The 16,793-nt window shown below is 38.5% G+C and overlaps 2 protein-coding genes across 5 annotated transcripts; one reads left to right on the forward strand and one right to left on the reverse strand.

The window, feature by feature from the left end:
- Nucleotides 1–505: 505 nt before the first annotated feature.
- LOC144703247 (E3 ubiquitin-protein ligase DA2-like) lies at nt 506–5,019 on the reverse strand. Of its 3 annotated transcripts, none has more exons than XM_078575371.1 (10): nt 4,874–5,019; nt 4,498–4,770; nt 4,090–4,286; nt 3,957–4,008; nt 3,843–3,888; nt 3,685–3,766; nt 3,477–3,603; nt 3,204–3,282; nt 1,919–2,260; nt 506–530 (listed from the first exon to the last, which is right to left on the reverse strand). In XM_078575371.1, the coding sequence occupies exons 3-10, from the start codon at nt 4,279–4,281 to the stop codon at nt 521–523; spliced, it is 930 nt and encodes a 309-aa protein (XP_078431497.1). In that variant the 5' UTR covers nt 4,282–4,286; nt 4,498–4,770; nt 4,874–5,019; the 3' UTR covers nt 506–520. The 3 variants fall into 3 exon arrangements, with proteins under 3 accessions (XP_078431497.1, XP_078431498.1, XP_078431499.1); XM_078575372.1 differs by having other exon boundaries at nt 4,870–4,991; XM_078575373.1 differs by lacking the exon at nt 506–530 and adding an exon at nt 1,582–1,778.
- A 3,177-nt stretch (nt 5,020–8,196) lies between these two features.
- On the forward strand, nt 8,197–10,800 carry LOC144703230 (polyadenylate-binding protein-interacting protein 9-like). 2 transcript variants are annotated; one of them, XR_013581503.1, is made up of 10 exons: nt 8,197–8,843; nt 8,942–9,049; nt 9,122–9,166; nt 9,502–9,574; nt 9,675–9,787; nt 9,871–9,930; nt 10,065–10,107; nt 10,187–10,255; nt 10,340–10,401; nt 10,482–10,800. XR_013581503.1 is itself a non-coding variant. In XM_078575353.1 (10 exons), exons 1-10 carry the CDS (start codon nt 8,541–8,543, stop codon nt 10,531–10,533), a joined length of 933 nt encoding a protein of 310 aa, XP_078431479.1. In that variant the 5' UTR covers nt 8,198–8,540; the 3' UTR covers nt 10,534–10,800. The 2 variants fall into 2 exon arrangements, 1 of the variants encoding a protein (XP_078431479.1); XM_078575353.1 differs by having other exon boundaries at nt 8,198–8,843; nt 10,065–10,112.
- Nucleotides 10,801–16,793: the final 5,993 nt, after the last annotated feature.

Raw genomic sequence — 16,793 nt, forward strand, 5'->3', positions numbered from 1 at the left:
AGCTAAATTTTTTAGGTTAATTCCTCCTTTACTTCCTCTATCCAGTTCCCATGTCAGATATCTAAATAGACCCCCCCCCCCACCCCACTTCATGTAGAAAAGTATCATTGGATTTTATTCCTATTTATGATTACTGAAGTGTTTTGCTCATTCAAAATTTTGTTTGGGTCCATTCTTGCATTCCAAGAGCAAATGATTGCCGTATTTATGTTTTGATCAATAATGATGAACAAAAAGCACCATGCAGCCTGTTAGGCATGTTTTAACGGGGTTGTAATCTTCATCTTTTTTAACTCATGTCATCATCCTTTGTCCTTGGTTATCGTCATTGATAGCCTAGGTTTTTTCCACCATGCATGTCATCTCCAATTGTGCTGCTTGTCGGTGCATGTCTGCCTCATCTCAATTACCACTTGTAACACTACAGTCTGCATGACTCACCTTACTTCACCACTCACCAAAACATATCTACATGGTAATACTATCTCACTCACTCCATTCGCACCACCGCTATCATTCATCACCTGACACTGACAAAGTGTTGGCATATATATTTAATCAGAATTAATTAGGTTTCCTCACTAAAAAATGCATGAATTTCCCGAAGTTATTATAAAAATTTGGTCAAATTAGGTCAATTGGGGTTAATATTTTTCAAATTTCTTATACTTTTTTGAATTAATTATCACTAATTTTCTGTCATTAATTAGATTTAATTCCATAAAAAAATATAAATTCCATGAAATAAAAATTGCAGCAAAATATCACTTATTGAATACTTCCTCTATATTGGTTCCTCTTTATTTGCATATGCATTTGTTTCAAAAAAATCAATGACATGTAGATTCCAATTATCTGAGCAACCATGGCAGTAGTACCCTAAGTCATTATCATTATAAAATATTGGACCATCTGCATATGAATCGCTGTGAGTCTTGAAGAGGATGATACTTCATTGTCTTGATCACAATGAAGTAACTAATCAAAATTTCTCTGACATAACTTTGATGAAAACTTGAAATATAATTAATTCCACTGGAATGTTGAATAAACTCATAAGCTTTAATCAAACTTAATTCAAGTTTGATTTCTCATCTGGAAAATAAGGGTTGACCGCTCGTGTTAATTACTACTTCGTAATCCAATTAAAATGAAGTCCTCAAAGGCGAGATCCAAGGCCTGACCAATGACATCGAGTTTAGACTTTATACAGATAAAAAAATCAGGTCAGCTCAGGTATGACAAACTAGTTTATAATTTCGTCAACTAGATGGAGTGACCGACTTTAGTTCATTAGTATGCGTAACCAGACAAAACAATATAAATAATAAAACTGCATTAAGTTTTGACTCATCCCTAATCCTCAGCTAATTACCATTTTCTCTTAAGTATGAACGTCCCCCTAATATTAATCTATAGGTAAGACTAAGAAAAGACAATGCATAGCGCTTAATCTCCCTTTTTATACAATCCTACCAAACTCAAAATTCTCCATTTTTTTTCCATGTGACTCGATTCAATCTATTTGAAAGGACAAGATAAATAATTCAGAGGGCCCAACTAACCCATTCACAACAGCTGAGCTGGACCTTATTTTCCTCTAATATGAAATAATAAGAACCGATAAGCATTCCACAGTGCCTAAGCTGAACCTTAATACGAACAAAGAATAGCGGTAAGAAAAAATATATCTGAGAAGGGAAAGAAATACCAGCCCATTACGCCTGATCCTGAGTTTCTCTAATATCTTCTTTCAAAATTCATATGTATCAATCCATCTGTAAGAGTTAAGAAAGAAAGGAGTCGAGAAACACGTGTTCTGTACATTCTTAAATTTCTTAATTTTCCCCTAATATGAATGAATCAATCTAATCAGCAATAAGAAAAAGAATTTTTGGGAAGGAGGGGGGGATCTTACCAGTCCATTGTGTCAGAGCTGGAGCTTCTAGAACGGGCAAGGGAGATTGCCATGGCCAACATCATCTGCTCCTCAAAGCCCTCGCCACGGCCCGAGGCTGTTCCCTGCGGTGGCAGCGCCTCGGCGGCGGAGAACTGAATCTCTGCTAGAGAGGCCACGGCACGGGCCAGGCCTGCTGTCGGAGAATGGACTTCGTTACAGCCCAGCGAAAGCAGGCTTGGCCCGTCGGCCGAGCCGGATGGGTCTGGAGATTCCCTTGTTTCTACGCCCGGCCCGCTCTCCTGAATTGAGAGCCAGATTGCCTCCATGAGCATCAGGTCTTCAAGATCGACGTTCTCCGACCTGAATTTGTGGGAAATCGTATGAAAAATTTTAAAGCAAAAAATTAAAAGCTCACACGATGAAGAGATACAATCACAATTGATAAAAATCTCACTCATGGAAAACCAAGAAAATAATTTGATCAGGTAATCTCAGTAGAGATTTTGCATCTTGATGGGATCCTAGGGGGTAGTTTAGTCACGTTAGCCTGCAGGGGCATTTCAGTCATTTAGTGATTGTTGTATTTCCTTTAAATAGGGATGCCCTCCCTTTAGGAGGACAGCCAAGAAGAAGTTGACTGAAGTGAGGTCTTCTTGTCTTTCATCTCCTCGTCTAAGTCTGGTCTCTCCCTCCCCCGCAACGATCCCCTGCCCTCGTGATCGTCTCTACCTCACTGCGTCTTCAGGGGGCTCGTCCCCGGCCGATCCCACCCCCCTCTGCTCGGCCTCCTCTTCGATCCTTCCCGTTCCACCTCTCTACCGCGGGAATTTATACATTATCTCGTCCTCTACCCCCCTTCCGATATGAGCCTAGATCCAGGATCGCATCACATCTGATCATCGGAAAATAATTTAGAGCCCCATGTGCCTGCTGATGAGTTTTAATTCCTATCGTTGGAAAATGGTTTTCTGGTGTATCTGCCAACCCAAGAATTTTACAATAGCCGACAGAAGCATCCACAGATTATAGTAAAATCAGGGTAAAAACAAAAAACCTCTAGTTCAAAGGAAACAAAAAGCAGCAAAAAAAAAGTCAGAGTAATATTTAGCTTCTACAGTTTTTGTGATTATAGCAGACCAAAGGGACTTTACTACAGTTAAATGTAGAAAATACCCCAAGCAAGCGTGGGGAATAATCACAACTTGTCCTTTGGTTCATCAAGTCCTTAACTATTATTTAAAGAGAACTATACTAACGCAAAACGATGAAAATCCCCCTGTTAGGAAATGTATCAGAATGTAACCTGTTTTGTCGAGGCTGCAAGAGCCTCCTTTGGGCAGGCAAAGGAGAGCCCCGCGGAGATCCAACCCAATCATTCAGGCCTGCGTCAGGAAAAAAAAAAATGGGAAATGCGTATTTAATGCAGTTATTAACGATCACTTGAATATAATAATACTTCTGTTTGATCAAAAAATCAAAAATGAAGATTTAGACTTTTGATCATAAAATGGTTCGGCCACAGAATCATACTTAAAGAAAAGTTAATCAATGAATATTCAAATGGCAGAAGGTATACCTGAGCTAGAGCTACTGGGCACTATTTCACTGGTCAAAACAGCAACCCGACTCCTCTCTTTCCTCTTCTCTTCCTCAAGCTGCTCCTGCTGCATTCTCATTTTTGCTTCTATTACCTTTTGCTCCTCCTAGGCAGATGTTGGAAATGAAGGCATGAGCATAGGTTATGAGCAAGACCAAATTGTTCACATAGAAAGATTAAAACTTACTATCTGTTCCAACCCTTTCTCCTCTTTGGTTCTCATGCCACGGTAATCCACGCCATAATTAAGGCGTTTGCAAAAAGGGCACCTGGGTTTGGTTAAAAAAAAACACATTTCTGGAATATTTTCGTAAAACATCAAGATTCTAAAAGAACAAAGGATACTGCGTGGAACGCGTGGAACGCGAGGGCTTCATCTGGAGGAAACACTCTGTAGAATAGGAATAATCATTTGAGCTCAGAACGATAAAAAAAAATTAAAAACGTACAGCACTATACCTGTGCAGATGCCTTTCATGCAGCATCTTGAGCGATTGAGACTCGGATAATACTTGGAGGTAAAGAAAAAGAAATTAAAACAAAATAAAACGAATGGAAAGATGAAAAGGAAGTGTTCCGTCAACGAACATACCAAGAAGCAGATGGGGCACTCTTCTCGATCGCTGGACCCTTCATCTTCTCCAGGATAGCAAGGCGCGAGTCTCGATCTGAGAATAAGATTCCTCAGCTTCTTGTAGTCCACGCCAGCGTTTTGATACAGTCCCTGAGGTCTGGTGTACTTCTCCTCAACCACTAGTCTTTTGCTCCCAAGCTTATTTCCCATCCTCGCTGACAACAACAGCAACAGAGAAAATTGAAGCATCAGACAGATACCCTTTAACTCATGAGGAAAGCCCATTAACAAACTCCCAGCGTCGGTTGCAACCCTTTCTCGCTGCCGTTTACAATCCCAAGAAACCAAGAAGATACCGACAAAAAAAGATAGACAGATAGAGAGATGGAGAGAGAGGAAGAGAGAGAGAGGATCGGCCACATGTACCTATGTAAACTGCAGGTCGAGAGCCTGACGATCCGACAAACAAAGATCAAAGCGTGGATACACTCCCTTTCGCAGAGAAACCTCTGAATTTATCCAATTTCTTCTCTTTAATCGACATGGGTCGCTTTGATTTCCTCTTTGGAGTGCATAGAATTTACCCAAATACCTAAACCGCCGCCTTCGACATCATCCCCCCAACAGAGAAAAGGGCAAACACAACGATCAGCCCGCGTTGTTGCTCCGGAGAATGGGGATACGTGAAGAGGAGGTTTCCTAACGAAAACGAAACGTGGGGTCTTAATTAAAAAAGATAATTTCCGTAATAAATATCTTCCAGCCATATATTAAAAAAATTCAAAAAACGAGGATTACCCACATCTTGGCGGTGGACGGGCGGTGTTGGCAAGGAAAAAAGTAGAGGAAAAGGAAGAGAAATTTGAAGCTGGTACATGTCGGTGAGCGACATCCCCGTGATGAACGACTTGTCTGTTTTGATATAAAGCACGGTTCAGGAAAATACCTGATGGCGAGTATTTATGGGATATCGCGGCTTTAACTTTTGGGTGTTTGCCTGCCGTCCGTGGCTAAGGATAGGAGTTTTCGGAGTTGCTTTTGAAGGGATGACCTTAGCTGGATGTTTGAATTTAGGGTTGTCTGTAAACTCCTTTCAGAAGCTAAGAGTTCTTCTTTCCTTCTTTCTGCTTCAGTAACTTTGGGATTATTCGTGCATCCATCAAGCTCTTGACGTTCCTTCAAGGTTGAACGCAGCTGCATGAATATTTAGAGCCGCAGGGTAAAGCTCAATCTTCTTCTAATATTTTCTATTTCTAAGAATAATGGTCACAATTTTTGCCTTTTCTTTGTCCGCTGGAAGAAAAGAGAGACGCTGTTGATCGAATGATCCTAGCTAGAAAAGCTGAACTAATAAAACGGAAAATTTATGACACGGTCTTGTACTTTTGGGAAGGAAAACGAGGTGAACGTTACATACTTCGGCAACGGATAGTCTCAACTTCTGCACCTCTGAACGAGCTTCCATTAAACGCCGTCTCACCAAATCTTTAAAAGCACCAATCTCGGCAGTTTTTGTTGCATAAAACCCCTCCGTGGCCTTCTCCCTCTCTTCCAACTCCATGATCCTTTTCTTCATATCTCTGATTCAACCACGTAAAAACCGCATTACAGGGGAGATTGTACGAGAAACAACAAAAATTCAACAAGCGACTGGAGAAAATCAATTTTTCCCTCTCATATTTTCTTCACTTCCGAAAAATCTTAATTACATCACAAACGAGCAATCCAGCCTGGAAATTACCTGGATACGAGGGCATAAGTACGGCGCCGTTCTTCACCGGCTTCTATCTTTGCCCTATTAGCAAGGATCTGGCTTCTCAAATCGGCTCGCCTCTTTTCCAGAAGAAGACATCTTCGCTCTACGCTTCTAAGCGCGGCGATTTTCGCCGATAGAAATCGCTCTTTCCTCTTTTGAACCTCCTTCTCGGCCTAACAATCCAACAAATTTACCGATCATCATCAATATTCCGGTCGCTGGAAATCGAAATTTCCACCTCGCAATACACCAAAAATGTAGAATCAAAGAACCTTGAGGAGTAAGATCTGCTCGTTCCTCGACTTCTCCATCCGCCGAAGCCGATCCTCGAATAACGAGGGAAGCTCCATCGAGAACGCTCTCAAACTGGAGGGAACGCAAACGCGGGAAAATCACGATTTCAAATTGAACACCTTCCTCTTTTTATAGGCTGCGATAAATTCCAAGACTAATTTTAAAATTTTAAAAATACTATAACCACACGACTAAAAGGGCAAATAGTCCCATATATCCCAGGTTTTTAAAATTGTCCACGATCTATTCCAGGTTTTTTTTTATCTATCCCCAGTTGTTTAAAAGATCCGCAGTCTATCCCCAATTTTTCAAAAGTTCTGCGATTGATCCCAGGTTTTTTCTAATGCTGATGTGGCGTCTGACGCGGACGGCGACCTGGGCAGCTGGGCTGACCGTAATAGACGTGGCATCCAAGTCGGGCGCCACATCAGCGTCGGAAAAAACCCAATAAGTCATCATCTATCGATCAGAATGTTGGGGAAAAAAACCTTTTCATCTCTCCCACGATTTCGACGAGCGATCCATTCAAGGGCGAAAGGATCCCGAAGAAGCGTCTCTGCAAAACCGGTATTTGTCTTCCGCGATTTTCCTCTTCTTCCGCGAATGAGAGAGAGAGAGACTGATCGCGGATAGAGGGAGGGAGGGAGAGAGAGAGACCGCAGAGAGAGAGAGAGAAGGGGAGAGAGAGAGACTGATCGCGGATAGAGGGAGGGAGGGAGAGAGAGAGACCGCAGAGAGAGAGAGAGAAGGGGAGAGAGAGAGAGAGAGAGAGAGATCACGGAAGAGAGAGAAAGAGGGGAAGAGAGATCGCGGAAGAGAGAGAGAGAGAGAGAGATCGTAGAGAGAGAGGGGGAAGGAGAGAGAGACCGCGGAGAGAGAGAGAGAGAGAGAGAGAGAGAGAGAGAGAGACTGATCGTAGAGAGAGAGGGGGAAAGAGAGAGAGACCGCGGAGAGAGAGAGAGAGAGAGAGGGAGACCCGGAGAGAATTAGAGAGAGATCGCGGGAGAGAGAGTGAGAAGGTGATCGCGGAAGAGAGAGAGAGAGAGAGAGAGAGAGAGAGAGAGAGATCGCGGAGGGAGAGAGAGAGTGGGGTTTTTTCCCGACGATGACGTGGCGTCCAACTTGGATGCCACGTCTACTACGGTCAGCCCAGCTGCCCACTTGGGCGTCCGCGTCGGATGCAATGTCATCGTCGGGAAAACCTGGGATAGATCGCGGAACTTTTAGAAAACCTGGGATAGATCGCCGAATAAAATAAACCTGGGAAAGATGGCGGAACTTTTTTAAAACCCGGGATAGATCGCGGACCTTTTTAAAAACCCGGGATATATGGGAATATTTGCCCCGACTAAAAAATAGTTCGAGGCCCAATAAATAACAAAAAAATAAAAAATTCGTCACTACAATATTCTCACAATGCCACTTTGGGTAAAAGAAATATGAAAAATCTCAAATAACGGGATCGTCCATGATGGGGACTATTTTTAGAGGTTTGTTCCATCCAGAGAATGTCCCGTCTCAAATATTTTTTTCTACGTCCCATTCCATCAAAGCAGTGAGTATGCAGACCGCTTGGCCACTCAAAATTTGACACGTGGCACAACTGTCCCGTCCACCATCACATCAGCATTTGGCCACTTGACTCCCACGGTTATTTCGTCAGTGGACAATTAAGCCTGTCCGAACTAGGCAACCATTTTTTCGTCCAGGGACGAAATGACCGTCTCGTCCTTCTCGCAGGGAAAAGCTTCGCCCTTCTGGAGAGATCATACCTGGCGGTCGTAACCGGTAAGTAACAACAATTGTTAAAAAAAACCTTTTGGCGGTCAGAGATATATTATTAGATAATGAATAAATTATTTTAAAAATAATTTTAAAATGTTATCAAAAGTTGCTTTTGGGGTTACATCGGAAGGGTGAGACGAGAAATAATGGACATCCACTTGCTCCGTCAGTTACAACAGTCCGTCCGACGCCGGATCTGCGATGAAGTATGGACGGCTGGGATGTTTCCACGTGTCTTACCTAGAAAACCGAGCCACAATCCCAACAAACTATTTAGCCACAGTCACCTCTCTCTCTCTTTCTCTCTCTTCGCTCTCTCTTTCTCTCTCTTCGTGGTTAGCTCAGATCACGCGGATCAGGCGGAAGGGAGAAAGAGAAGATGAAGAAATTTTGATCACATTCAATGAGATATGTCATAGGTTATCTGTTGATTGTTCGCGGTTTTGTACTTTTCCTGCATTATGCGGAGTGATCGGTGCTGATTTCTGATTTGGATTGCTGTTTAATCGTCCAAAACGAAGAGCGATCGGGAAATCTCGAGGCATTTTTCGTCGGTTTGATTTTTTTTTTGTTTTATTTTTGGATCTGTAACCGCTTCCGATATCCGATTGTTCTTCGAGATATCAATTTCGAGATGGTTGCTGTGGCGGAGACTGCGATCGGCTCGAACGATCGCCAATTCCCCCATCAGCTTGATCCGTCGTCGTCCCCTCCGCGTTCGCCGTCGTCTTCAGATTGCAATTCCGATTTCCAGCGGGATGTCAGAAAGTTGGTGGATCTTCTCTCGAAGCTCAACCCCTCGGCCAAGGAATTCGTCCCCCTCTCCAAGTCGAAATCCAGTAGTCCATTGTCGGCAAATGCGCCCGCCTTTGATATGATCAGTACCGGTGGGGAAGATTCTGATAATCAAAAACAATCTGGAGCCGATTCCCGCAGGGTAAAGTTCTCTTGATCTTACTTCGTTGTTCGTTTCGCGAGCATAATTATCAATTATGTCATTTTTATAGAAAGCATTTGATTTTTTTCCTCTAGCAGAAAAGAAATGTTTATAATCAAGGCAAGAGGAGGGCAGAAGGAGTGCTCAAATGTCAGCGAGATGACAGCATCAGACGCACAGTTTACGTCTCCGACATTGATATGCATGTATAATTCTAATTTCATTTCATTCTTTGTTCTATCAGTACTGAGGTCTTATTGTGTGCTCATCTATTGCAGGTAACGGAGGAGCAACTTGCTGCTCTTTTTACTTGTTGTGGGCAAGTGAGTTTTTTCCCGATAAAAATGATAGAGGAAGAACAAATCTCCCTGCGGTTTATTAGAAATGTGATTTTGTTAAATTGGTGATACCTCCTATTTTATTATGCGGTAAAGTTCCCAAAGTCGGCATAATTTATTATTAACCGCCATTTACGAAACTAGTCACCTTTACTTTTGTTTCAATGATTTTCTTTTCTTGTTCTAATAATTTAATGAACTTACCGAGATATTATTATAGGATTGTGAAGGGTTTAAAATGAACTGTGTGAAAGCGTCAGGAATTCATAATTTTTGAAGTTATATTCTTCTAACCAGAAAATCATATTAATGTTTTAAAGGTCGTGGACTGTCGCGTCTGCGGTGATCCTCATTCCTTTCTCAGATTTGCTTTTGTCGAGTTCGCGGATGAACGTCAGTCTTCCTGACCTTAATATTTTATTTATTCTGTTTTTCTCCTTTTATTAAATCACTTCTTTAATTATTTCCAAATTTGATTTTATCTTTTGAACAGACAGTGCCAGAACAGCTTTGAACCTCTCTGGCACCATGATTGGGTACTATCCTCTTCGTGTTTTACCCTCAAAGACTGCAATTTTGCCAGTGAATCCCACATTTCTTCCCCGGGTGACTTTGCTGTCCTCTTATTCCCAATCATTTTCATTTTTTTACGGTGTAATTTCATACCTTTCTCCCCAATTTGTTCACAGTCAGAGGATGAGAGAGAAATGTGCTCAAGGACAATATACTGCACAAACATTGACAAGAAGGTACTGCATTTCTATCTAATTTTGTTAATATTGATGAATTAAATGTTTTAAATTCATCGATGATTCATTCAAGAAAAACAACTATCGCAAGTATTTGTGGATGATTCATACGAAATATTTCATGTCCGGCACAGGTGACCCAGACAGATGTGCGAGCATTTTTCGAAGCCTGTTGTGGTGAGGTTAGCAGGGTTCTCCCCACCGCAGTAAGTACACGTTGTTTTGTTGCTGACTTGGCAACATCTGATTGGGCCAGGTGTCACGTCTGAGGCTTCTTGGTGATCATGCTCACTCCACCCGCATAGCTTTCGTTGAGTTTGTTCAGGTATGCGTCAGCGAGATTATAAAGTTAAGATTTGGATGAAACTCATAATTAAAATTAAGATTATAAAATTGTCCCTTTTGACAGGCGGATAGCGCCACAGTGGCGCTCAGTCGCAGTGGCATGCGCCTGGGAGATCTTCCAATCAGGTAAATCTCTAATTAATTATGGGATGAGACTTTTTCATTAAGGTAAGATTTTTATGTTGAGAGGATTTTGTGTTGACCAGGGTCAGCCCTTCAAAAACGCCGGTGAGACCGCGTGTTCCCCGCCAGCGTTGAATTTTTGTGGACGAAAGCCGCTCTTATTCGGTCAACGCACGCATCCCCTGTGAGTAATCATGAGCCTCTTCTAGCATTCTTATTTTACTGCACAAACTGATTTTTATAACCTCCGGTTTTTGTTTCACCTCCTCGCTGGTACAACCCTCGGTTTTCCTATATATGCTTGTCCACCCCTACAATGGAGAAAGAGTATTTTGTGTATGAAAGATGAATTGTTAGAAAGATGATAGAAAAGAAATACGTGTTGATTTTTTTCCTCAAAAATCCTTCAATATTTTCAGCAACGGACAAGGCCAGGAATGCTCTTTTATCCCAAGAAATGGACAGTATTTAAGTAATGAAATATAAGTTATAAGAATATGATGAGACCTGGAATCTAATTTAAAGGAATTGAATGTTTAGTTTCTTGCAGATTGGTTCGAAGTAGAAAATATGATTTCCAGGAAGATTTGGCTTTAAATGCTTAATGTGGAGACTCTTCAAGGGGGATATACTTATATTTATTTGGCAAAATGGAGGTATTAATTTTTCACCAGACGCTGTCATTCTAAAAATCTTTCAAGCCATTTTGAGAAAACTTACAGTAAAATGCTGATAATGGCACATCTGTCTCTGATGAAAAGAATAAATTTGAAACTTGATTCGAAACCATGCAGCTTTGATCCTTTGAGTTTTTTTCTGACAAACGAATTAGAGTTTAATTTATTCTTGCCAAGATTTTTTCCTCTTACCAAGATAAGTTGATAAAATTGTAATTATATTAACTTGATAAATATCACTCGTTGACATATTAAAGAGTCAAGTATAATCATATGTTCTTAAAAAAAAAGGTAACTAGACAAAATATTTGTGAGATTTGTACAACTCACAAAGGCTTGACGAAATAAATATATTTGTTAATGAACAAAATAGTATGTTTAATGCAATCAGTGTTGATGTGGGTAAGGTATGTGCCTCTGGACTTATTATTTTAGCAAAGACCTAAACCTTATCTAAAGTTTGGTCTTGTCTAGACCAGTCAGGTCAGGTTAATCTTTGGGTTTTTCAGTTGGGTCAGGTTGAGTAGTCAATGTCAATGTAAAAGGACAAAAGTCAAAATAAAAAAAAATCATCACGATAGAGTCTCTGCAATGATCCTACAAAACGAACATATAATTCTTCTATATATTAAAATGTAGAAGAATTATTGGGCTATCATGAAATTCCTTCAAGAAAAGCCAAACATACTACAACTCATGTAGGTAGGATTTGGGAACAAGGAATTCGGTTTTATTTAAAATATAATAACTATTTTAGGAAATTTAGATGGTCTGGCCCCAGCTACTGGTCATACGGTTGTAGTTTTATTGGCGAAAATTGATTTCTAGAAAAAACTAACGGTGTGCTTGCACATCAATTCAATAAAGGAGTTTGAAATGAAAAACTTTTCCATTCATTCGCTAAAGTGCGCTTTGGTGCAACACTTTGATTTCACCAAGAAAATGAAAAATAAGCTTTTATTTCACCAAGAGATATTTAAGCAAGAAGTGCATTATCTTCTGTAGAAAAAAGTGAGGAAGAATGTGTTGGAATATATGATTAGAGAGAGTAAACAAAGTATTCAAACGCTTGATTGCTTCATACAAGACAAATTATTTGAAATTGTTGATATTTTGAGTTGATTAAAAAATTCAATAGTCATTAAGTGTATTTATGGAATGTGACATTCTGATCATTGTTTGGTCAGATAGGGCCAAACCAACATTTTATGTTTGCCATTTTAGGGCAAACCAAACTTTTGGTCTGGTTTTTACTCTAGAGTTAGACTGGTGAAAAGACTTGACATGTATTAGTATTTGCAATTATTAATTTTAATCAACTAAAAAGGCATATACCTAATTGAACGTGTGAAACAAATCTTGCATTTTAGTGCATTTTACATGATATCTTGATCTCCCAATCGTGAAGGCTGCATACTCACTTAGACGCCCCCAAGCTCAACCCTCACTATCATTGCCATTGGCTAACTGCCTCTCTATCATGTGGTTTTATGTGTAAGAAACTTTTTCATGATTTTTATAATTTTATTTGGTGATTTTAATAAAATGACAAGGTGCCTTTCTAAAAAAGATGGCGGATCTATTTAGATTAGGTGGTATGGATGGATGAAAGGGAGAAAAGCAAAACTATTCTCAAAACTTTAGCCCGAAACTCCTAGATCTTTTGATATTTGTGTTGGCTTCGGTGCCTTGGTTCAAGCATGGAAAACATGTTCCATGGATGCGGAAGCATGTCTATCGATCCACACAATTGATCTTTAAAATAAAACATTAAAAGGACCTTTTGGGGAACTCGTTCCACCCTTGACTTTGCCACTTTGATATCGTTCTGAAGCCGTTGATGCGTCCTCCCTCTAGAAGTATCCACGCGATCACTCGGCGCTTGGATCTCCACGTCTCCTTCAACTCTTGTTGAAAATCTTGAAGATTTCCTCACCATGAAGACACTCTTCCTTGGATGAGTGGAGAAGAGAGTGGAAAAAGGGAGGGAGCTCTCAAGTCAGGCTTGCATGAGTGCTTAAAATGAGACCCTTTTCCCTCTTTATACTTTACTCAGGGTTTTTCTCAAAAACCCTACAAAGTAAAATATATCCACTAATGCCCTTATGACCACGTGTGTGTGACCCTCTAGGCCCATGTATCATTGCAGTTAATAAGTTTAGTGGCCCTATAACATTTATTGGCCAACCTAATTAATTAACTATATCAACATACAGATCAATTAAATAAGGTTGATTTAACCCAATCGATAGGTTAAGTTTCCAACCCGTAGGGTGCCAAGCTACACCTCGTGCTCTAGAAGATACCGAGTAGCCTTGAACTCTCTCATGGAACCTTTACTGTTATCGATTACCATATATGTATAATCCATCATCTGCGCGAGACTCAAGAACAACTTACGGTATGGTTTATCCTCAAATCATAATCCTTCACTCGATTAGTATTGATGTGTAACGGGGATCATTGGAGAACGCCTTCTCCAACATCCTCACCACCCTAGCTAGGGATTTTTCTGCATCGCCTTCCTTGATTCAATCTCCTCTTATACCGAGGTCGGATGATCCTATCTTGACCACTCAATCATCTCTATAAGCTTCTTACTACATTCGATCTATAGCTTATTTGAATCCCATGATTAGCGGCTCGTAAGTCATGGTCAAAACGTAGTTGTCAACTCACGAGATGTCCTTGATGTCTCAGGTCAGTGGATCACTTATACAACCGTGACTTGAATCAACCTGATTGATGTTAATGTATAATACCATTAAGGGATTTGAACTGATTAATTTAGTAAACTCTTTCTCCAAAGAGCACCCATTATCTGTCCTTAGTGTTTTCACACTAATAGTCACATAATCATGCATACTTATCATATAAGTAGGATCAACTAGTGCTATTCTATCGGATAATTCGATTTCCGTCTCGACTATCCATCGAATAGGAATATTTAGAATACATGTTTTAGTGATCACTGTATTATGATCTCATCATAATTCATTAAGTCATTGCACTTATTCATAGTCTTCATTATAAACATCACACGGAATAATAATGACTGCAAATATTTTATTCAATGAACTTAAATAAACATGGCAGTGTGATTGGCTTGACAGCCACATAATATCCATCAATCTCCCCATCAAAGTTGAATCATTCTGGACAACCTTGTTTGCTTTCTCATCAATCCATGTGGCAGATTGACATTAGTGCATGAAACTTGCAGGAAAATTGGAAAAAGAGAAAAGGAACTCCTAAAAAATATTTAAATAAATCGAAGTATATATTATCACTTTTAAAATTATCTCCTTATGAATCTAACATGAGAATATTTCATATAAATATCATATTATCAGGAAAAAAATCAGAATATAATTCCACAAATGTTATAAACCCCAGGAAATGTCTAAATAAAATTTAAAATATATTTTTTGATTTGAAATTTTATTGTTTATGATTTTAACATGTCACAATTTTCTTTAAAAATACCAAAAATTCTAAAAATCATAACTTGTTCCACAAACGTAATAAATAATTTTAAGGTTAAATAAGCACATAAAATATTATTAAAATTAACATGTTTTGTGATTATCTATATCAAAATTTGGGTCTTGTATAAAATGAAATCACCCAACTGGAATTAAACCCTTGGACCATGTTCTTGTATTTGTTGTCTTATTTTTTATCCAAGATGAAAACACAAGTACACATTTTATTTGGTTCTTTTATGGGTTCTAACAAGTGAAAAACATGAAATATGTATCAAAGACTGTATTATTGATTCATTTGACGCAAACATGTTATGATTTAGCATTTGCGTGAATAAAATGAGAACCCATGGAAAGGAGAAACATTTTACTTTTTGTCTAAAACCTTCAAATTGGCCATTAATAGTTAATGAAAACCGCAAGCAGGGTTTGGGAAGGGTTCCTTTTTCTATTAAGGAAAACTTGTCCACTCCATCCAACTAGCTTCATAATCAAGTATTGGGCAACACACACAGAATCGGGAAAAATTAACTATCAGTTTTTTTTTTCATTTATTTTTTTCTATTATGACCAGGTTATATATTACATGTAAATATATTTCCAGTCATAAGATTGGTTAACTTTGAATACAAGCTTTCCATTATCTAGTTTCTTACTAATACATGTGCTTGGGATTCCTTGAACTTTTAATATAACCAAAGCTTTACCATGGCTGAAGTTTTAGAGAGATCTGAAGGTGAAAACCGATGTGCTTGTTTCTGAAACTGGGTAACCAGCACTGATAGCCGTCTTTACATTATACATATATATAATAATAAAATATACTAATTTTCCAAATATTTTTCCATTATGTTAATTTTAGTTGTATTTCATAGAGCTCTTTCAGATATTTATCCATAAATAATGTTTATCCTTGTAACTAAACTCATAAAATATCATTTTTCTATTGAGAATTCAGCCTCATAATAAGATATATTGAAAACATCTGAAACATGTAAAATTGATATTTCATTCACTTAAATATCATCTCTCATGACTGATTGATACTATATAATAGAGTCACTTGATTCTTAGTCCCATAAGCTTGTGCAAAATGATCCCAAGTCTAGAGCGCATTCTTTGCATCATAGTTAGTATCAATTATATTTTTTATCATTTTTTATTTTTGTAAGAGAATTTAGATCATAAACTCACAAAAGTAAACTCTGACTAGGTAAATTAATTTAACATCTTTGAGAATCATTGATGTTTAATTTGGTTGTGATAAATTTATTTCGTTTAAATACAATAGATATTAATAATTACTTCTGTATCTCTACTTTTATTGGATATATGAGCACCATAAATTAAGCGATTGGTTAATACCCATATTTGCATGTTAAAGTAAAAACTGATTGGAATATCATTTCTTTATAATTTATTATACATATGATTAGGAACATGAATTCATTAATTAACTATGACTCTATTTATTAACACCTTATTTCATATTTAATGTTCAGATTATCTTAATAGGGTGCTCCTTCTCCTTTAGTTCACATATGACTTCCAAAAGGTGAAATAAAAAAAGGAACCTCTGGGAAGTAGTTTACAGTTCATAATAAAAATAAATTTGAAATAAAATTTCTAGGGGGGTCCCTTCTTTCTTGTGTGCTCAAATAAAAGGGTATCATACTTATTTTGTTTTAAAATATAAGGGGTTATTAGGGGAAGGTATATTACCCCTTAAATTATCCTAATGGGGATGAATTTATTTTGTTTTAAAATACACTCTATACAAATTTATTTATGGGTGTATTTAAATAAAAACCTGAGAAAACGAGCCCAGCCATAGTCTGCCTTATGAAGAAGCCCTCTTGCCACTTTCTATTTAGTAAAAGAGCCCTTTTTCAACTTTCAAAAGGAAACCCTTCCTAAATTGAAATCATACTATTGGCTAAATTTCCAATTATTTACCTTCTCAGCTCAGAGTAAATAACACTTTGATGAAAGGATTCTTGAACAAAATAATGTTGCCTGGCCATCAGGCAAATCTAACTTGATTTTAAAAGAAGGAAATGTGCCAACTTCTGGAAATACTGAAAAACAAGAATTGTAGGAACCTGTTATAAAAATCTAAACTTATTGCTTTCCTCAAAAACTAGAATGACTAAAAAACTAACAAACGGATTCCTCATTCTGATTTTTCTGTTGAAGAATCTCCCCTAACTTTATTTTTTTTAAAACGTTGACA

This window comes from Wolffia australiana, chromosome 5 (genome assembly GCF_029677425.1).
Source record: "Wolffia australiana isolate 7733 chromosome 5, ASM2967742v1".
Classification (NCBI taxonomy): Eukaryota; Viridiplantae; Streptophyta; class Magnoliopsida; order Alismatales; family Araceae; genus Wolffia; species Wolffia australiana.